Source organism: Mytilus trossulus, chromosome 14, assembly GCF_036588685.1.
Source record: "Mytilus trossulus isolate FHL-02 chromosome 14, PNRI_Mtr1.1.1.hap1, whole genome shotgun sequence".
NCBI lineage: Eukaryota > Metazoa > Mollusca > Bivalvia > Mytilida > Mytilidae > Mytilus > Mytilus trossulus.
The window spans coordinates 71,164,115-71,187,042 of record NC_086386.1 but is presented as its reverse complement, the minus strand read 5'-3'; the positions used below and the strand labels follow the sequence as shown (position 1 = coordinate 71,187,042).

At 33.2% G+C, this 22,928-nt stretch overlaps 1 protein-coding gene across 3 annotated transcripts in view; it reads right to left on the bottom strand.

Moving 5' to 3' along the window:
- LOC134697155 (uncharacterized) overlaps positions 1–22,928 on the bottom strand; it is a 121,468-nt gene continuing 98,540 nt past the window's right edge. Inside the window, exons 1-9 of one of the 3 annotated variants that reach the window (XM_063559228.1) lie at positions 21,142–21,957; positions 20,147–20,177; positions 15,674–15,904; positions 14,635–14,853; positions 13,529–13,722; positions 12,627–12,837; positions 10,913–11,020; positions 2,623–2,721; positions 1–444 (exon numbers count right to left, since the gene is read on the bottom strand). In XM_063559228.1, the coding sequence (XP_063415298.1) occupies positions 160–444; positions 2,623–2,721; positions 10,913–11,020; positions 12,627–12,837; positions 13,529–13,722; positions 14,635–14,853; positions 15,674–15,904; positions 20,147–20,177; positions 21,142–21,275 (1,512 nt within the window). In that variant the 5' untranslated portion in view covers positions 21,276–21,957 and the 3' untranslated portion in view covers positions 1–159. Of the gene's footprint in view, positions 445–2,622; positions 2,722–10,912; positions 11,021–12,626; positions 12,838–13,528; positions 13,723–14,634; positions 14,854–15,673; positions 15,905–20,146; positions 20,178–21,141; positions 21,958–22,928 lie in introns of those variants that run through there. The other 2 variants (XM_063559225.1, XM_063559226.1) reach the window with 2 other exon arrangements.

The window sequence follows — 22,928 nt, the reverse complement described above, 5'->3', positions numbered from 1 at the left end:
GAAAAAAACAATCTTTTATTAGATCAAGATCAAGAACCTGTAACAAGATTTTTTTATAGAAAAGTGACCACCCATCACATTACAGTCTATATAATTAAATATGAGTCTACAATTAAAAACAACTTCTGTCTACATGTTTACAAATGTGTTCATGGATTTTTATTTATCAGGTACAGCATAACCTGGTGCCACAAGTGGTCCCTCTTTGTGTAAAAATACAGCAGGCCAGACAGTCATTCTGTATTTCTTTCCTTTTCTTCCTGAAAACCTGAATTGTTCTTTATTGAACTTTTCACCCTTAACAGCCCATCTTATTTCCATAGGAGGTTGTTGAATGCACATGTACCAGATAAGGTCTACACATTGTTCTACATAGGAAACCAGTTCTTTACTTATTTGGTCACCTTTTAAAAGTTTTTCCTTGATATGATTTTCAAAAATTTCCTACAAAAAAACATTTGAAAGTTTTATTCTATTTGCTTAACACATTGTATATAAAACATATATCTATAAAATATCAACACATTTTCTAATTCTAGGCTAGCTTATACGCTTAAAAGAAGAAAATTACTAATATCAAGCCAATCAGAATCAAAAATTGATTTTATTGTAGAAGTTTTCATAAAGATTTCATTAAAAACATATAAAGTCAATTTTTAGAACTTTTGGGTTGAAATGTGCTGAGTATATAGATATATAAAGTCTGATTTTGCAGAACTATTTGCAATTAATACAGCAATGTTTTCGGTCTTTTTAACATAGAATTATTTTTTTGGGCACTTTCCTATACAATTTCTGGAGCTATGACCCCTTAAAAGGTCAATTTGGTACTTTTTCCATGATTTTAATTGTTTTTGGCGTAATTTACATTGGCCACAATCTACGATTCATTTTTTTTTTATATTTATGAAATCTATATAAAAAAAAAATTGGAATCTTTTGGTTACAACACATTTTGGCTCGCAGGTGGCAGCCAAGGTGTTTCTTAATCATTTAGGTCTGCAAAATGCATAAAATAATCATATTTTGACAAAATGTCCAAAATGGGCTTACTTTGGAGAGTATTATGTAAACTTATGAAAAGAATTGATATATTTAGCATTTAGACTTTTGAAATAGACCCATCTATGAATCAAAATTGAGACCTTTTTGTTTTTTTATGATTTAGTATTTTATTCCATTTTATGCCACAAGTGAACCTTGACCTTTGGTTAGATCACAAAAGGAATATGTGTTCTAAGTTTCAAATTGATTGGACTTCAACTTCATCAAAAACTTACCTAAATCAAAAACTTAAACCTGAAGTGAGACAGATGGACGAACGTATGAACGAAAAATCAGACTCACAGACCAGAAAACATATTGTCCCTACTACCATCGTAGGTGGGGAGAAAAATTAAATTTTGTTTCTAAGAAGTCTATGTCCAGATATCTACTAAATACTAGATAAAGAGCCTGTGTCGCTCACCTTGGTGTATGTGCACATTAAACAAAGGAAACAGTTGGATTCATGACAAAATTGTGTGATGGTGATTTGTTTGTAGATTATACTTTACTGATCATTCTTGTTACTAACATTTTGGTCATGTTGACTTATTTGAAAATCTTACTTTGCTGAACAGTATTGCTGTTTACAGTTTATCTCTATCTATAATAGTATTCAAGATAATAACCAAAAACAGCAAAATTTCCCTAAAATTACCAATACAGGGGCAGCAACCAAACAACAGGTTGTCCGATTTATCTGAAAATTTCAGGGCAGAAAGATCTTGACCTGATAAACAAATTTACCACGTATCAGATTTGCTCTAAATGCTTTGTTTTTTTAGTTACAAGCCAAAAACTGCATTTTACCCCTATGTTCTATTTTTAGCCATGGCGGCCATCTTGCTTGGTTTGACGGGTCACGCCACACATTTTTTTAAACTAGATACCCTAATGATGATTGTGTCCAAGTTTGTTTGAATTTGGCCCAGTAGTTTCAGAGGAGAAGATTTTTGTAAAGATATATCAGATTTACGAAAAATGGTTTAAAATTGACTTTAAAGGGCAATAACTCCTAAAGGAGTAAACTGACCATTTTGGTCATGTTGACTTATTTGTAAATCTTACTTTGCTGAACATTATTGCTGTTTACTGTTTAACTCTATCTATAATAGTATTTAGGTTAATAACCAAAAACAGCAAAATTTCCCTAAAATTACCAATTCATGGGCAGCAACCCAACAACAGGTTCAGATTCATCTGAAAATTGCAGGGCAGATAGATCTTGACCTGATAAACAATTTACCCCATGTCAGATTTGCTCTAAATGCTTTGATTTTGAGTTATTAGCCGAAAACTGCATTTTACCCCTATGTTCTATTTTTAGCCATGGAGGCCATCTTGGTTGGTTTGACAGGTCACGCTACACATTTTTTGAACTAGATACCCCAATGATGATTGTGTCCAAGTTTGGTTTAATTTGGCCCAGTAGTTTCAGAGGAGAAGATTTTTGTAAAAGATATATCAGATTTACGAAAAACGGTTAAAAATTGACTTTAAAGGGCAATAACTCCTAAAGGGGTCAACTGACCATTTTGGTCATTTGGCCAGGTGAGCTAAAAAATGTGTACGAAATACCGTTTGCATCACTTTGACAGTAGCTGGGGCTACAAGCTTCCTGTATTCTCTGGCCATCTGTTCTGTCTTAGCTCTCATTTGCTCACTTGCTGGATATCCCTATAAAAACATTTGATCAATCATAAGTGATAATTTTTTACAGTTACAGTTATATTTAGATGCAATATAAAGACACATTATTTGTAAATAATGGAAATAGTAGTTGATGAATGGTCAAACCTCTAAAAAAACAATTTAAGTATGGCTCCACCTAAGAATCATGCAGAGGGTGATACAGTGATAGTTTTGTGGGCTTCATATGTTCTATTTCGATAAGAAACTAAAACTAGAGGCTCTAAAGAGCCTGTGTCGCTCACCTTGGTCTATGTGGATATTAAACAAAGGAAACAGATGGATTCATGACAAAATTGTGTTTTGGTGATGGGAATGTGTTTGTACATCTTAATTGACTGAATATTCTTGCTGCTTAGGATTATCTCTATCTATAATAAACTTGGCCCAGTAGTTTCAGTGGAAAATGTTAGTAAAAATTTACAAATTCTATGAAAATTGTTAAAAATTAACTATAAACATGATAAAGGACAATAACTTCTTAGGAGGTCAATTGACCATTTTGGTCATGTTGACTTATTTTAAGGTCTTCCTTTGCTGTAAATTATTGCAGTTTATCTCTATCTGTAATAATATTCAAATTGAATAACCAAAAACAGCAAAATTTCCTTAAAATTACCAATTCAGGGGCAGCAACCCAGCAATGGGTTGTCCGATTCATCTGAAAATTTCAGGGCAGATAGATCTTGACCTGATAAAAAAAATTTACCCCGTGTCAGATTTTCTCTAAATGCTTTGGTTTTTGAATTATAAGCCAAAAACTGCATTTTACCCCTATGCTCTTTTTTTAGCCGTGGCTGCCATCTTGGTTGGTTGATAAGGTCATTGGACACATTTTTTAAACTAGATACCTCAATGATGATTGTGGCCAAGTTTGGTTTAATTTGGCCAAGTAGTTTCAGAGGAGAAGATTTTTGTAAAAGATTACTAAGATTTACGTAAAATGGTAAAAAATGGACTATAAAGGGCAATAACTCCTAAAGTGGTCACCTGACCATTTTGGTCATGTTAACTTATTTGTAAATCTTACTTTGCTGAACATTATTGCTGTTTACAGTTCATCTCTATCTATAACAATATTCAAGATAATAACCAATAAAGGGCTGCGCTTTAGCGCATGATACGCCCGTTGCTCTTTTAACTTGTCTTTTATGCTTTAAATGAAATTATATGATCAACTAGAAATAGTGTGAGCCCTGTCAAATACCCCCCTCCCCCCCAAAAAAAATAAATAAATAAAATTGCACAAAAAAATTGGCACTATTCAGACTACCTCAAATTTAACTAAGTGTGTTGTCTTAATTTTTCATCCATACATAAAATTTTGTTAAAGCGTTAGTTATTGTCCCAAAATTGGAAAAATCCCCCCTTTTTTAAGCATAAAAATTCATAACACGGAAATGTAAAATCTGAAATTTATAACTAGAGGCTCTAAAGAGCCTGTGTCGCTCACCTTGGTATATGTGAATATTAAACAAAGGAAGCAGATGAATTCATGACAAAATTGTGTTTTGTTGATGGTGATGTGTTTTTAAATCTTACTTTACTAAACAGTCTTGCTGCTTACAATTATCTCTATCTATAATGAAATTGGCCCAGTAGTATCAGTGGAAATGTTAATTAAAAATTTACAAATTTATGAAAATTGTTAAAAATTGACTATAAAGGACAATAACTCCTTAGGGGGTCAATTGACCATTTTGGTCATGTTGACTTATTTATAGATCCTACTTTGCTGAACATTATTGCTGTTTACAGTTTATCTTTATCTATAATAATATTCAAGATGATAACCAAAAACAGCAAAATTTCCTTAAAATTACCAATTCACGGGCAGCAACCCAACAACATGTTGTCAGATTCATCTTTCAATTACAGGGCAGATAGATATTGATCTGATAAACAAATTCACCCCAAGTCAGATTGCTCTAAATGCTTTGGTTTTGAGTTATAAGCCAAAAACTGCATTTTACCCCTATGTTCTATTTTTAGCCTTTGTGGCCATCTTGGTTGGTTGACCTGGTCACGCCACACATTTTTAAAACTAGATACCCCAAAGATGATTGTTGCCAAGTTTGGATTAATTTGGCCCAGTAGTTTCAGAGGAGAAGATTTTTGTAAAGATAACTAAGATTTACGAAAAAATGGTTAAAAATTGACTATAAAGGGCAATAACTCCTAAACAGGTCAACTGACCATTTCGGTCATGTTGACTTATTTGTAGATAATACTTTGTTGAACATTATTGCTGTTTACAGTTTATCTATATCTATAATAATATTCAAGATAAAAACCAAAAACAGCAAAATTTCCTTAAAATTACCAATTCAGGAGCAGCAACCCAACAACCAATTGACTGATTCATCTGAAAATTTCAGGGCAGATAGATCTTGACCTGATAAACATTTTTATCTCAGTAAAATTTCCTCAAAAGGTTTTGGTTTTTGAGTTATAAGCCAAAAACTGCATTTTACCCCTATGTTCTATTTTTAGCCGTGGCGGCCATCTTGGTTGGTTGACCAGGTCACGCCACACATTTTTAAAACTAGATACCCCAAAGATGATTGTGGCCAAGTTTGGATTAGCTTGGCCCAGTAGTTTCAGAGGAGAAGATTTTTGTAAAAGATTACTTTAATTTACGAAAAATGGTTAAAAATTTACTATAAAGGGCAATAACTCCTAAACGGGTCAACTGACCATTTTGGTCATGTTGAATTATTTGTAGATCTTACTTTGCTGAACATTATTGCTGTTTAGAGTTTATCTCTATCTATAATAATATTCAAGATAAAAACCAAAAACAGCAAAATTTCCTTAAAATTACCAATTCAGGGGCAGCAACCCAACAACCGATTGACCGATTCATCTGAAAATTTCAGGGCAGATAGATCCTGACCTGATAAACATATTTACTCATGTCAGATTTGCTCTAAATGCTTTGGTTTTTGAGTTATAAGCCAAAAACTGCATTTTACCCCTATGTTCTATTTTTAGCCCTGGCGGCCATCTTGGTTGGTTGACCGGGTCACACCACACATTTTTTGAACTAGATACCCCAATGATGATTGTGGCCAAGTTTGGTTTAATTTGGCCCAGTAGTTTCAGAGGAGAAGATTTTTGTAAAAGTTAACAACGACGACGGACAACGGACGACGGACGCAAAGTGATGGGAAAAGCTCACTTGGCCCTTTGGGCCAGGTGAGCTAAAAATTAAAAGGGAGCTTACATCAATAGATATAAACAATTCACCAAAGTTTCATGGACATTGGTGTAAGCCTTTTTGAGTTATTGTCCGAAGTGTTAAAAATCCCCCTTTTTTTATGAATAAAGCCCCACAAATCCAAAACTTAAAATCTGAAATTTATAAAAATTGAAAGGGAGCTTACATCAATAGATATAAACAATTCACCAAAGTTTCATGGACATTGGTGAAAGCCTTTTTGAGTTATTGTCCGAAGTGTTAAAAATCCCCCTTTTTTATGAATAAAGCCCTATAAATCCAAAACTTAAAATCTAAAATTTATAAAAATTGAAAGGGAGCTTACATCAATAGATATAAACAATTCATCAAAGTTTCATGGACATTGGTGAAAGCCTTTTTGAGTTATTGTCCGAAGTGTTAAAAATCCCCCTTTTTTTATGAATAAAGCCCCAAAAATCCAAAACTCCAAATCTGAAGTTTAAAAAAACGAAAGGGAGCTTACATCAATAGATATAAACAATTCACCAAAGTTTCATGGACATTGGTGAAAGCCTTTTTGAGTTATTGTCCAAAGTGTTTAAAATCCCCCTTTTTTTATGAATAAAGCCCCATAAATCCAAAACTTAAAATCTGAAATTAAAAAAAACGAAAGGGAGCTTACATCAATAGATATAAACAATTCACCAAAGTTTCATGGACATTGGTGAAGGTGTTTTTGAGTTATTGTCCAAAGTGTGGACGACGGACGGAATGACAGACGGACGGACAACGGTATACCATAATACGTCCCATCCCAGGCGTATAAAAACAGAAAAATTTCCTTAAAATTACCAATTTAGGGACAGCAACCCAACAACAGGTTGTCCGATTCATCTGAAAATTTCAGGGCAGATAGATCTTGACCTGATAAACAAATTTACCCTTTGTCAGATTTTCTCCAAATGCTTTGGTTTTTGAATTATAAGCCAAAAACTGCATTTTACCCCTATGCTCTTTTTTTAGCCGTGGCAGCCATCTTGGTTGGTTGACCAGGTTATAGGACACATTTTTTAAACTAGATACCTCAATGATGATTGTGGCCAAGTTTGGTTTAATATGGCCCAGTAGTTTCAGGGGAGAAGATTTTTGTAAAAGATTACTAAGATTTACGTAAAATGGTAAAAAATGGACTATAAAGGGCAATAACTCCTAAAGGGGTCAACTGACCATTTTGGTCATGTTAACTTATTTGTAAATCTTACTTTGCTGAACATTATTGCTGTTTACAGTTTATCTCTATCTATAACAATATTCAAGATAATAACCAAAAACAGTAAAATTTCCCTAAAATTACCAATTTAGGGACAGCAACCCAACAACAGAATGTCCGATTGATCTGAAAATTTCAGGGCAGATAGATCTTGACCTGATAAACAAATTTACCACGCGTCAAATTTTCTCTAAATGCTTTGGTTTTTGAGTTATAAGCCATAACTGCATTTTACCCCTATGTTCTATTTTTAGCCATGGCGGCCATTTTGGTTGGTTGGCGGGTCACTGGACACCTTTTTTAAACTAGATACCCCAATGATGATTGTGGCCAAGTTTGGTTTAATTTGGCCCAGTAGTTTCAGAGGAGAAGATTTTTGTAAAAGCTAACGACGGACGACGGAGACAACGACGAAGGACGACGACGACAACGACGAAGGACGACGACCGACGACGGACGCAAAGTGATGAGAAAAGCTCACTTGGCCCTTTGGGCCAGGTGAGCTAAAAAATAACAATTACACATGTGTTGTACATTTGGTTGCTATGGTTAAGATGGCACCATAACAACCTAAAACCTAAAACCTTAAACATTTCTGTTTTTCATCACATATTTTTTATAAACGGCTAATTAATTTCGATTAAACAAATATATGTTATCAAAGTTCCACATTTATTCTAAAAATTAAATTTGATAAACAGAAGTTGCAACTATGGCAACTCTTGTTTCCATGGCAACCAAAATGATCATTTGTAGCCTCCTTTTTTCAGAAAAAAAAGTTTTTTTTGTCTCATTTTTTTTTTGCATTTTTTTTTCTTACAATTAGCTAAATTATTTTCATGTATTTATAGCACAATTCATTTGATTGTGTCTTTTTAGCTTGTATAACACCTAAATATTGAAACAAAGTAAAGAAAACAGTTACTTATTTATCATTATCCTCAAATCAAACTACCAGTTTCCATGGAAACAGAACACACCAATTTTGAGAATTACACATTTTTGATAAATGTATGCTTTAAAATAAAAAAAATTTAATCAAGCATTTATTTTTTCTCCATGTAATACATTGTAACATCAAATTATTCAAACAAATGAAATAAAGTTGAGAAGGAAATTTGGTCGTCATAGAGACAAATGCCTAGATTTACAAAATCTTTGTTTAAAATCACTTAAACATGTTTAACAATATTTGTTCAAACTATCATTTTCTGTACAAAATCATTGTAAGGAGCAAAAATATTCAATATTGATGCTATACCTAAATCTTCCAAACAACCCTTTGAAGATATTTGTCACACCCCCCCCCCCCCCCCTTTCCTGGATGTTAACTCTAACAGTTAAGCTCTATAATCAAATAATGAAAGCTTTTCAGATATGTTTGTAGTGCAAGAAATAGCCTTTAAATCATTAAAAATCAACTTAATCCTTAATTTTTTTTTAGAGATTTCAATGTGATATTTGGACAAGAAAAGGGGGTGTGAACCCTTTATCCTTATCAATATAGTAGTAATGGTTCAAGATAAAGCTCAACGCTGTTTCTAAAAAGGGCAAAAAATTGGTTGCTCTATAGGACAGTCAGGGGTACTACTTGTACAAGGTTTTTTTAATTACTTGAAGAAGTAATATTAATATACTTGTATAAGTAAATTTGTAGGCTACTTATACAAGTGAATTTTATATATGTTAAAAAAATATTGGCTGAGTTATGTCCCTTAGACATTAAGATTTTTTTTACTTGTATAAGGCCTAAAAAAAAGATATGTGTTTCCGATAACATCATTTTGAAAAATAGGGTCGGTAGGTCAGAATTCTTTTTTTTTTTTCTTTTTTTTTTTTACATCGTAAATGAAATCCGGAAAATTATCATGGTTTTTCCAAGTCTGGATCCGTAATTAGTTTCAAAAACCGGAAGTGTGCCATTTGCAATGTTTTGGAAGCACCTGTTGTGCAAATTTCTTGGATTTTAACCTATTTGGAATACCTTTTGACATTAATAAAATGTTTTACTGGCTTTCTATGCAAGAGGAAGCAAGAGAGAAAAAATATTATGTCATCTATCAGAAGCCTGTGTCAAAAACAGAGTAAAATGTTTTTGGTTTTTTTTGGAAGATCCAATAAAAAAGTTAGGGTCGGGGCTAAAAAACAGGGTCGGTCGGGTTACCGGAAACACGGGTCTTTTTTTTCTCGGCCTAAGTAAAAAAATCGTCCAATCTTCTTTAATTGAATTTTTAGGATTTCTTGCTCTAATATAATTTGTAGTTGTCTGCCCTTCACAGATGGGTTTACTAATCATTTAAGTTAAATTTAATGGGCAATGAAAATCCCATTTGTCTGTTATCTTCAGAACACTGCTCATTTACAAGCCCCCAAGGAGCAATTTTTGAAGGCCTTGCCCAAATACTTCAGATCTTTGCACACTCAGTTTCTTTGTTAAATGAATGAGATGAAACATTGAAATCTAATTAAAAAATATGAGCTAACTTGGAAAAAAATCATTAAAGCTCTGATTTTACATCTCAAAACTTGAGAATTTTTGTAGGATTGTAAGAAAAATTTACTTATACAAGTAAATTTTTGAGGAAAATTAAAGGGAGATTATTTAAACATTATTAATTTACTTATATGTGTATATATTTTTACTTCTTCAAGTAAATAAAAACAACTTGTACAAGTAGTACCCCTGACTGTAGAATCAGAGCACACATGTATCTCATCAACTAAATATTTATTAAAGATCCATGACAATGAGCCATTGCGGTCAAGGTCAGAGAGGACAAAAATTATACAAATAAGGATAAAAAAATACACAAAAGAAAAAGCTTGAAATAAAAATACTTCATGCCTAGTCAGGGTAAGCAGTAACTACTCATATCAGACTAATTAATATTGTTGTTTGGTCCATGTGTCAACACCCACAGGAGTGAACACTGGAAACTTTTATAGATTATGATCCACCTTTTTTGAAACTCAAATTATAGTAAAAGTATTAACAATGGTTTAAAAAGGTCTCATAAAAAAGTATCATGTGTGATGCATTGTTTAAACAGGGTCCCAGATAGCTTCAACTAGATGAAAAAGTTGGGTATTTTAGAACTGTCCCGGAATTGAATAAATAGTGATTAAGTGTATAAGCCTGTATCAGCTTTCCATGATAAAATTGATATCAGTGAATGATGCAAAGGCTTTATTACACCTATAATCTGTTTGTCATTTCATATAAAACAAGAATGTGTCCCAAGTACATGGATGCCCCACTCACACTATCATTTTTCATGTTAAGTGGATCGTGAAATTGGGAGAAAAACTCTAATTTGGCATTAAAATTAGAAGGATCATATCATAGAGAATATGTGTACTAAGTTTTAAGTTGATTGGACTTCAACTTCATCAAAAACTACCTTGACCAAAAACTTTAACCTGAAGCGGGACAAAGGAACAGACGGACAAACAAATGAACGAACAGACGAACAAAGAGACAGACGAAAGGACCTACAGACCAGAAAACATAATGCCCCTCTACTATCGTAGGTGGGGCATAAAAACATCTACTTGAGGCATTTAACAAAGAGTATATGATAGGGCTTTTTTCAAAATCACACATTGTATCAACCCTTTACCAATATCATCCCTGGAGCAGAGTTCTTAGGATTATATTGAAATCTTGGGTTGATTTAAATGGGATATCAAAAAAGGAACAGGATTTTCTCTATTTAACACATAATTACCTCTGACTTTGGATTATCACTAGTTGGATCTACTACTGGAGGTATCATTTCTTTAATTAGTCTCTGTATCTGGTCCTGTGATATTTCTTGACAGAAGTCATAAATAACCTGCAAAAAAGTAAAAAACTACAAATCTTTTCTGCAGTATAGCAACTGATATTTGACTGTCAACATCATGATTTCAGATTGGCAGAGTGAGTAGCAGCAATATTATAACATTGTAAATTTTTGTTTGTAATATAAAATTCGGGATCTCAGGATTTCATGTTTTTATGTCTGGGTTTTCAATATCAGGACCCCTCTGATCCTCCCTCTCAGTACTATTTTTATGTCCTAGCTAATAAGGATATAATGTTTTTGAAATCTCAAGGTCCAAAATTTAAAGAAACTTTTAGTGACTTGACTGTTAGTGTTGCTTTCGGACCATTGCCACTCATTCAATTATTCTGACCAAATTGCAATTTGTTTTACTGTTCAACTGGTCAAAATTTGAAAGTTAAAGGTGATAAAATAAAAAATACTTACAATCCTATAAGACTTTAACTAAACTTTCATGTTGTTGTGACAAAATAAGTTTAACAGTTTGTATAGATATATTATAGTCATTACCATGCAAAAGGTGAAATGTAATTTTGAATTGCTATAAAAAGAAATTATTGTGTGCAATTATTATCGTGATTTTGTCATTTTAGACTTAAATGCGATTTAATTTTTACTATTTTGAGTAAAATTCTGTTTAATTCATATAAATTATTTCAAAATGCGAGTTTTAATTATTGTGTTTACAACATTCTTGCATTTTTGGCAATAATAAAAACCTCGCAATAATATCTGATTTTACAGTATTCACAAGAATTAGACATTATGTGAATTAGAACATTTCATATACAGTAAAATATGTGTGAAATTACAAAATTTTTTTAGGAAATTTCCATGGGGAGGTAATAATTTTTTCTTTCAAAAAGTCCTTATTCAAAAGAATAATTGTTTTAGGTTATCTCCCCATGGACACTTATCAATAATGTATTGTTATTTCACACATATTCTACCAGATATATATGATGTTGATGTCTTATTCTTACAAATATAGTACAATATTCAAAAGAAAATTTATATGAAAGCTTAGTTTGGACATTTTTATAGCAATTCAAAATTACATTTCACCTTTTGCATGGTCAGGGGCGGATCCAGCCATTTTATAAAGATGGGTTCCTAACCCAGGATAAAGGGGTGGTTCCAACTGTATGTCCCCATTCAAATGCATTGATCACCCAAAAAAGGGGGGTCCAACCCCCGGACCCTCCACCTGCATTCACCACTGATGGTAATGACTATAATATATCTATACATTCTGTTAAACTTATTTTGTCACAACAAAATAAAGTGGATTGAAAGTCATATAGGATAGTATTTTTAAAGTATATCATATTTTATCACCTTGTACTTTCAAATTTTAACTGAACAGTTTGTTCAAAATTTTGACCAGTTGAACAGTTTGGTTTTTTTTAAAACAAATTGCAATTAGGTCAGAATTTTGAATGAGCTGCAATAGTAGGATAGCAACACTAACAGTCAAGTCACTGTAAATCCAGACATCCCAAAATTTGAGATAGAAAAAATCCTGTATCCTGAAAGAATCTATCCCAAAATCCCATTCTTAAATACACCCGATCCTGGAGTCCTGACAAAAGGTCCATCCCACCCCTCTACTTACCTTAACAATTTGTTGTAAGATATCCATTGTTCCTTCATCACTCTCGTCATCATCAATACCTTTAGGCTTCAGTGATTCATAGGCACTCGACCATGTCTCGTCAAACAACTCAGCAAACCTCTCTCCAAGTTTCTGGGGTCTATTCTTATCTCCAAGGTCTGTAAATCCAGGGTCCCCATCAGCCAACTGCTGACTGGCAATACCACTCAACCTATTAAACATTTACATAAAATTTTGAATGGAAATGGGGAATGTATAAAACCAAACCAAATGGTATGACACTGCCGAAGACCAACAATAGATATAAACATGTAAACTTGTGTTTTATTCTGTTTATGGGAGAAAATACATGTTCAATACAAATAATGCATAAACAAACAAGAGGTTCCATGAGAGCTATTGCATTTGTACTGTGAACTAAATGAAACCTTTTCACAGAACCAATTTCTCTTTGTCAGGGTACTGTAAACCAACTAAATTTCGCGAGCGATTTATTTTCGCGAATTTCGCGAGTAGAAAAATAACGCGAAAATAAATCGTCGCGAAAATGAATAACTTGGATCTTTCCCTAACAAACTACATTAAGTTAATAAGAAAATCGCGAAATTAAATCGCCGCGAAGTTGACTAGCTGGGTATAAACGCGAAATAAAGTATCCGCGAAAATAAGTTGGTTTACAGTATTTGAATGTTTGCAAGTTCACCTGTCCCATTGTATAAACAGCAGCTCTTGTTCCCTGTTAAACATTCACATTTCGTTTTTTGAAGAGTCAATCATTCATTTATTAATTAACATTTCTTGCTTAATTCATGGTTATTTAAAAAAAATTCTACTTGGTTAAAGTGCAGTAACTAAATTGCCAGCAAAAAACTGTTGGTTTACAGTTATCAAAAACATCCTACCTGCTAGCTAGATCCTCAATCTGATTTCTCTGGCTAGTGATGGTTTCTTTAAGCTTAAGATACTCGAACAACGGAAGCATTTTGAATTTGTCTATTGGTCTAAGTGGTTTACTTTCTGCTTTCTTAAATCTAGATTTCATTTCACTGACAATTTCTCTATATTGCCCTTGTTCTATGTCTATACCTTGTGGAATCTAAAGATAAATAGAAGCAATTAGAGTGATGCTACCTAAATTCAAACTTGATCTCTATTTTGTGGTAATAAGCATTGTGTATAAGTTTCATAACATCTTGTAAAGGCAAACTCAAGTTAGAGAACAGAAATCAATTTTGGAACGTACGTACAGACAGACAAGGGTAAAACTTATTGTTCCATTCGCTACAGCTACTTTATGTTGATTCCTTTCTATTCTTGGAAAACCTTTTTTGGATTTACTGTGAGACAAACCACAAGTGAGCTAAGATTTGATAAGGCCTTAAAATGACCCTATTTCTAGTTTAAATTTCATATAATGATAAATAGATCTATATAATAGCTTATACAATTGACTAGAAAGGAAATATGTATCCTTGTTGAGAGATAAGGTACTTGCTACATGACTTCCAAAATAGCACTCGTTTTGATCCTTGGAAAATGCATTAAAACAGATATATTCCCGTCAAATGCTTAGACATGAAAGTCAAAACATAGAGCGAATCTGTTGACATCAAAAAAAATTTATATATCTGACTTGAAAATAGAGCTTGTTGACCCCTGCACTCCATGTTTCCCTGTTCTTCATTTGGTTCAAATCTGAACCATTTTGTAAAATTTCACAAAAATATTTATTTTTGACTTAAGTTGGGGGCAATGTTGAAAATATGCTGCCCAGCCCTATATTTTGACCTTTGAAAAAAGTAGTAGTGCATATGAACTTCCTATTCTATGATATAATTTTTAAAAAAAATTGTAGTAAAAGTGGCACAGTTTAAGCCATGAAAGGGTTCCTATGGGAAATTGTATTTACTATATTGACAGATGACCAACCTGTAGATAGTTTTTAACCTCTATCAAAATGTATTTTAGTTTTTTATGCAACTGGTTTGCTGTCTCATCTGTAACTTACAGTTGCCATCATTTTCTGCGAAAGCATAGTCTGCTCCAATACATTCAGTCTGTTATACTCTTCTGCTGCTTTAGCAGCACCTTTTTTTACGTTGTCATCTTTTGAATGGTCTAGTATTGTACATATAGCAGCATATAAAGGTCGATTTCTTGGTATACCTCTAAAATCCTTCATGGAGAATGGTGGATATTTGATGTCCTCCATTTTTACTCTTCTCATCTGTAAATAAAAACTTCTGTGTAAGATGTTAAATATTGTGACAGTTTTCTACCAGATTTATCAACATTAAAATATTTACTAGAATACACAGTCACTTTTCTTTAATGAAGGAAGCAAGTATAAGGGGCGATTCCAGACATTTGAAAAAGGGGGGTTCCCAAACCAGGACAAAGGGAGTTCCAACCACATGTTCCCATTCAAATGCATTGATCGTCCCAAAAAAAAGGGGGTTCCAACTCCAGGAACCACCCCACCACCCCTGGATCCGCCACTGGGTATCACTCTCTTTTCCTATAAATTGTCAACATGTGGCACAAAACTCAATTCCTGTACCACAGATTTGATGAAATTTGAATTCTCTAAATCTTAAACTGGCTATTCAAAACCCCCTGTAAATTACCCAGCTGATCTCAATGACCTGAAAAAGGGCCTAATTCCACCCTTGTATAAACGTTTCTGTTTGGATTTTATAGATTCCCTTAGGTATTTTTTATGTTTGATATATTCTAAATGAGATATAAAATAATTGTAGTTATTATAATCGCTATTTTACCAAATTTTCCATTGATCTTAAACTCACTGATAATTCCTTTCTCACCACAGTAGAGTGATATGAAAAATTATTGCAAGAAACTTAGGAAGCACATTCTAACATTAATGAAATTAACAAAGTTTTTATAGGTAAAATAGCAATAAAAAGATTATCATTGTTCATCTCCACTCAAGATCAATTTTTTTGAGATGACCAATGATAATCTATAGATAATTACTGCCTTTATTCATATGCTACATTTGTAAATTATTTTTTAAAGAAACTTACAGTTTGTCGCCATTGTTTTTGCAGCAGACGATAAAAGTTGTACTCTGCCTGGGCACGTGATAATGACTTCGGTTCAAAATATTCGTGGTGTGTCCATAGTAAGGCAAGAATAACTTGCTCAGAATCGTCTCCTTCTTTCTCCTCGTCTGAATTTTCCCCGTCTGGATGAGGAAATCTACAGTCAGCAAAACGATGCATGTTATGATGTGCTCGCCAAATGCTGTCAACTTCCTTGGAATAAAGAAAAGGTTTATCTAAAATTGGTAAGTACTAGACAAAGTTCACATCACAACAAGAAGTAATTGTAACAGGATGCTGTTAAAAAGTCTCCCAAACAAAGCTCCCATAACTCCCCATTCATATGGTCCCATGTTCATTTTATTTGATGTTTTTGTCCCATACAAGAATATATATGGCTTTCGAGTAGGGATCTCCACCATTTACAAGTTTTCAAACCGGAGGGGGTGGTGGTGACCCCCAGTCCTTGATCTACATTTCATTTGATTTGTTTTATTGTCCCCTACGAGAATATATATGGTTTATGGGTGGGGATTTTGACCGTTTACAAGTTTTCAAATAAGAAGGAGTGGGGTGACCCCTCGGGAGTTCCCTTTTATTTCATTTCATGTGTTTTATTGTCCCCTACAAGAATATATATGCTTTAGGGGTTGGGATCTGGACCGTTTACAAGGTAATAGCACATGCTCAAATTGAACAGTGTGGGGGAGACCCCAGGCACTTCCCTTTAATTGCATTTGATTAGCTTTATGGACCCATACAAGAATATATATGGTTTAGGGTTGGGGATGTTTACCGTTTACAAGTTTTTAAACAAGAGGGGGTGGGGTGACCCCCTAGGGACTTCCCTTATATTTCATTTCATTTGTTTTATTGTCCCCTTTAAGAATATATATGGTTTAGGGGTGGGGATGTTGACCGTTTACAAGTTTTCAAACAATAGGGGGTGGGGTGACCCTCTCCGGACTTCCCTTTTATTTCATTTCATTTCTTTAATTGTCCCCTACAAGAATATATATGGTTAAGGGGGTGGGGATTTTAACCGTTTACAAGATAATAGTACATTCTCAAACTGAACGGGGTGGGGTGACCCCCAGGAACTTCCATTTAATTTCATGTGATTTGTTTTATTTTCCCATACAAGAATATATATGGTTTAGGGGTGGGGATGTTTACCGTTTACAAGTCTTTAAACAAGAGGGGGTGGAGTGAACCCCTAGGGACTTCCCTTTTATTTTACTCATTTGTTTTATTGTCCCCTACAATAATTTATATGGTTTAGGGGTGGGGATCTGGACCGTTTACAAGATAATAGCACATTCTCATTTTGAACGGGGTGGGGATGACCCCCGGGGACCTCCCTTTAATTTCATTTGATTTGTTTTATCTTCCCATTCAAGAATATATATGGTTTAGTTAGTTATCAAAGGTACCAGGATTATAATTTAGTACGCCAGACGCGCGTTTCGTCTACATAAGACTCGTCAGTGACGCTCAAATCAAAATATTATAAACCAAACAAGTACAAAGTTGAAGAGCATTGGGGAACCAAAATTCCAAAAAGTTGTGCCAAATACGGCTAAGGTAATCTATGCCTGGGATAAGAAAATCCTTAGTTTTTCAAAAAATTCAAAGTTTTACTAACAGGAAATTTATAAAAATGACCACATTATTGATATTCATGTCAACACCGAAGTGTTTAGGGGTGGGGATCTGGACTGTTTACAAAATAAAAGCATATTCTAAAATTGAAGGGGTGGGGATGACCCCCTAGGGACTCCCCTTATATTTTATGTGATTTGTTTTATTTTCCTATAATCATTTCTGAAGACTGCATGTATCTATCACTTACAGTTTTCAAGTAATAGTCATTTGAAAATCTGGAAAAATAAAATCCCATAGGGTTCTATAGTAATCCCCTCCCTTCTTGTTGCCCCTCAAAATACCCCTTTATAGTCCCCAATGCACAAACGAAAGATTGATGGCTATTCTAGACATGTTATGAAACCCTACGTTAATATGACAAGACATTTTGGAGAACCGTTGCGGATAAGTTCATCTTATAAAAGTGGCGGAGAAAGAAAAAGAAGAACTAGATTTTTCATTGCAAGCAATAGCGGATGGCATACTTCCCCCATTGCCAGGCGAGCGGCACCCATTTCAATAGTAAAAAAGAAGAACTGAGCAAAAACAATAAGTCTACAAACTTTGTTTGGGAGACTTACAATGCGTAATGTATATAATGGAACTAACATGAAACCAAAATTACGAGTTAGTGTGTGGGTTATAGGGAAAGTATTAAAAGGTGTCTCATTTCATCTGTAAAAACAATAATTGAAAATGTTCATGTCGAGAAGACAGATTAAATTTAATATGCTGAACATAAGAAACTGAAATAAACGAATATTACACCACCTCAATAAAAGGACTCCCCTTATATTTCATGTGATTTGTTTTATTTTCCTATATCATTTCTGAAGACTGCATGAATCTATCACTTACAGTTTTCAAGTTATATTCATTTGAAAATTTTAGAAAATTAAATCCCATAGGGTTCTACCCCTATTCCTCCCTCCTTTCTACTCCCCAAAATACCCCTTAATAGACCCCAATGCACAAACGAAAGATTGATGGCTCACCTAGACATATTAGTCTACCATTTTATGAAATCCTAAGTCAATCTGACAAGCGATTTTGGAGAAACGCTGCGGACAAGTTCATTTTTTAAAGTGGCGGAAGAAGGAGAGGTAGAAAAAGAATAATAAAAATAATAAGAACTGAGCAAAAACAATAAGTCTCCAAACTTTGTTTGGGAGACTTAATAAAGAATATATGTGTACTTAGATTCCAGCTTATGTAATCTCGTGTGATTATGAGCAATCGTAAAGCGAAGAACCTGACGTTATATATATATAAATTGCCCGACAGATGATTTACTTATCAATGCATAATGGGCTTTACTATTATTAGTTATATTGCATTTATACCGCAAATAAGATAGCAGCTGCATCTGCTAGTGACTAGCATAGAGACATACTGAAGTTGAACTTTTTTTGCTGTTTTTAATAATATTGATTATAAAAAAAGAAGATGTTGTATAATTACCAATGAGACAAGTATCCACAAGAGACTAAAATGACTTCATTATTACTATCATATAATTCATTTCCAATCATCATATAGTTATTAAAAGTACCGTCCTCGCCATGAACTGTTTAAATGCCTGTTAGCAATTTTTTCATACTGCAAAATCTACTTTATATGTAGTAATTTTTAATTTATTCGAGAATTGCCCTTGGTTATTTTTCTTGTTACATGTAAATATCAGAATCATACATTGACTGTCTGCAATAGTAAGGTGAGTCAATGCTGTATCTATTATAATATTCAAAATAATAATCAAAAACCGCAAAATCTCTATAAAATTGTCAATTCAGGGGCAAACCTAAAAATCAGATACCCAACCTGGATTACAATTTCAAAGCAGGTAGAAATTAACCTAATGAACACTTGAACTTCTGTCTGATTTTATCAAAACGCTTTGGTTTTTCGAATAAAAGTCAAAAACTGCAATTTACCCTATGTTCTATTTTTATCCATGGTGGCAATGTTTTCTGAGAAAACAGAAAGAAAATAAAACTTTAAACTTCATTCTAGATGACATTAGAATCATTCAGCTAAGGTTTTGTTAAATTTGTTTTAGCAGTTTCAGGACGGACAAATGAAGACGACGGACGACAAGTGTTGGCAAAAGGTCACATTCCCTTAGAAAGGGTAAACAAAAGAAGGATTAAAAAAATTATCATAGATACTAGGTTAAATATTGTGTACGTCTTATGTGCGTTTCATCTATATACACATTCATCAGTGGCGCTCGATTCAAAAAAATTTGAACAGCCAAAACAAGAGAGAACTTAAAAAGCATTAAAACTAAAGATTTGGAAAGATTATTTTTTTCTCAATCGATTAATGAATTTCGAACTGCGGTTTACTACTGTTGCCTTTATGTTTTTGCCTAATAGTAGTACGACGAACGCTTTATATACATTGGTGCGTTTTTAATAATCTTAAAGTGCTTCAAATAATTCAAAATCTTATAATAATAAATTTAATTTCACTCTTTGCTATAAACTATTTGACTCAGACAAAACTTCAAACTGCTGATAAATCATCATTTACGACACAAGTCCTATATATATATATTGATCATTTAACTATTACGTACAAAAAGATTGCTATCTATTTGTCCTATTTCTTTTTGATGATAAAAAATTCTACCGTATCACAATGTTAAACCCTCGGTTCTACTTTATTATAGATTTAATTTATATCTCACAGTGTCACGAAAGCAAATACATAGTATGTACATGCTTGTACATGTGTATGTGTGTATTTATATTTTAAATGTCTTAATATGTTATATAGTTTTATTTGTAATAAAATAGCTTTACATACCTCAGCCTTTTTTGGAATATCAGATACTATACTGAAATGAAAAAAAAAATTATCTATTGATTTTAATCAAATAATTTTAAATAAAAAAATAAGTTTTAGTTATTAGGGAAGGTACCATTTGTTTTTTAGTAGGTTATGCTCGGATAATTATTTTACCAAATTTTCTATTTTTTAATTGTAATCTTTGTCACTCGCCTGTCTTAATTTTCTTTGTTTTTCAATCTATTCAGGGTTTTTTACTAATTTATCCTGACTTTTTTTACATAAAATGTCATTCTGCCTTTTTTGTTTTGCAGAGTTGCTTAAAAAACTGCTGCATGAAAATAACTGTTTACGAAATCAAGTTAGATAGCACTAATTCATGTTAAGGTAATATATGTTTTTTTCTCTAAAAAAGTTAAAATCACAAAACTACTGAACTCCGTGGAGAATTAAAAACGGAAAGTCCATAATCAAATTGCAAAAATCAAAAGCTCAAACACACAAAAAGAATGGATAAGAATTTTCGTATTCCTAACTTGTACAGGTATTGTCTTATGTAGAAAATGGTGGATTGAACCACATAAAATTTACTGTTTATAACGTCTTTACACAAAATCCATTAGAAGAGTACTCTCAAATTAGTACCTAGTGTCTTTTTGTTGTTGGGATGTACAAGAACCCGGCCACGTTATCTAACACTGGTTACTAACACTTCTTATGAAGTTTGGTTTATAGTTGGCTCATTCGCAATCATACATTTTGTAATGTTATTAGTACATGTATGTTGGTTATGATGATTGTCAGTATATTGTCCCAAGACCAAAGGTACTGGTTACCTGTGGTGTAAATGGTCAAGCTACGTGGATATTCTTTTATGAGACAAGAAACGAAATATGAAGCCAAAAAAAAGCCAACAACACACATTTATCAATATATTAACTCTATTCACCAACCTAAATCATCAAATTGTACATGTTGTATTTCAAGCGATATCTAATAAATATTTTAATTACCTCTTCTTTAGATCGGTAAGGGTCTGTATGAGATCTTCAATGAACAGTTTCTTGTCAAAGTTAGGGGGTCGTTTGTCTGTAATGTTTCCCAATTCAATGTCTTGGAAATCTTTTAAATCACCTTTCAAGTTCATATATGCGTTCAAGAATGAAATTGCATGTTTTTCTTTAAGTAATTGTTCAAGAGTAGAAAATAATGACGTACACCTAAAGTGAGCCTGTGTTCTATTTGCTAAGTCTACCTTCAGCTGGTCTGTTTCCAAACATTCAAAATCTTCAACCTCGGTTATTTTCACATCGCCTTTTGAATCTTTGACCTGGTGAACCTCTTGTATAGCAAGTTTTATTTCTTCTGATGTACATTTTGCTTTCTTTTTTTATTTCTGGCAAATGGTTTTTTTCAATTTTACTTAGTATCTTTGATGATTTCGCCAACTTATCTCTCATTTCGACATACTGTATTGTGGCTTTCTTTCTCATCTCATCAGCGACTTGGTAAATCCTGGAAAAATTGTGCCCTTTATGCGTAGATATCACACATTCTCCGCATATCATTGATGTGCATTGTGTACAATACAATGAAAAATCCATATTATGTACCGAACAAATCAAGAAATTTTGAAAAGCAGTGCGATCAACAGATTTTAAATCCGTTACGGTATGATTTTTTGAAGCCGGAATATTATCGTGTGGTGTTCTGCATAATCTACACAAAGCTTTTCTACATTCGTAACAAAAGTAAATACCATTATTCACACCACAAAGACTACATTTTGATGTCGACGTCTGTGCCATTTTGTCAAGAAGAAGGAAGTTGTTTGCAGTCTACCGTGACAACGATACAATCACTGTATAACAACGTGCGAATTGTAAAATCATTTTATTCTTGGTTATTGTTGTCAACTACGTTTATTGTAAATACAACTAACAGTAAGTCTCAATAGCGAAAAACATTAAGATGGTTAACAAAAATATACTTAGAAAATAAATTTTGTGTGAAACAAAATATTTTAAATACAGTCGAGTTAATGCCAAAGTTCGTGTTTGGATAATATGTTTGTTTTGAATGTAAACATATATTATTGATTAACTTGCTGTATACTACTACTAAAATAATTACATACGTTTTCAAGTTTATTCGTTCAGTGAATGTTTACTTGTTTTTTGTAATATAAATTTAAAATTGAGTAAAGCCATTTCAATGGGACAATTTATAGTGTGTTTGTCTATGTTGTTATGCTAAAATTGAGAATAAAACTGGGAAATGTGTCAAAGAGACAACAACCCGACCAAAGAGCAGATAACAACCGAGTGCCACCAATGGGTCTTAACTGCAGCGAGAAAATCCCGCACCTGGATGCGTGTATTAGCTGGCTTCTAACAGTAAGCTGTCTACTTGTTCAGTGATAATGTAAGTCATGCTTAACTCGAAATATATTAAAGAATCTAAACTTGAAAATCCTGCAACACTATGTTTCGGGTTAATGTGACGGTATGCGACTGTTATCACGTTTAAACCTGTTGTAATTATTTGCCCCTGTCCTGATAGTCTACACAAGACTCGTCAGTGACCTGTCAGTGGCGTAGCTTGAATGTATGCTCAGATTCTCAAGCATCCACATCATTTTGACCAAAAAAAAATAAAAAAGCAGCAGTTCAACTCAGAAGTCTCCAAATGTAACAAGGCTGAGGATATAAGGATAACGTGTATCATTTTCGAAGCAGTATGTCTGGTTTTTCATTTAGGATCATTTAGTTTATGTATACAAGACAGTTCAATCGCAGAA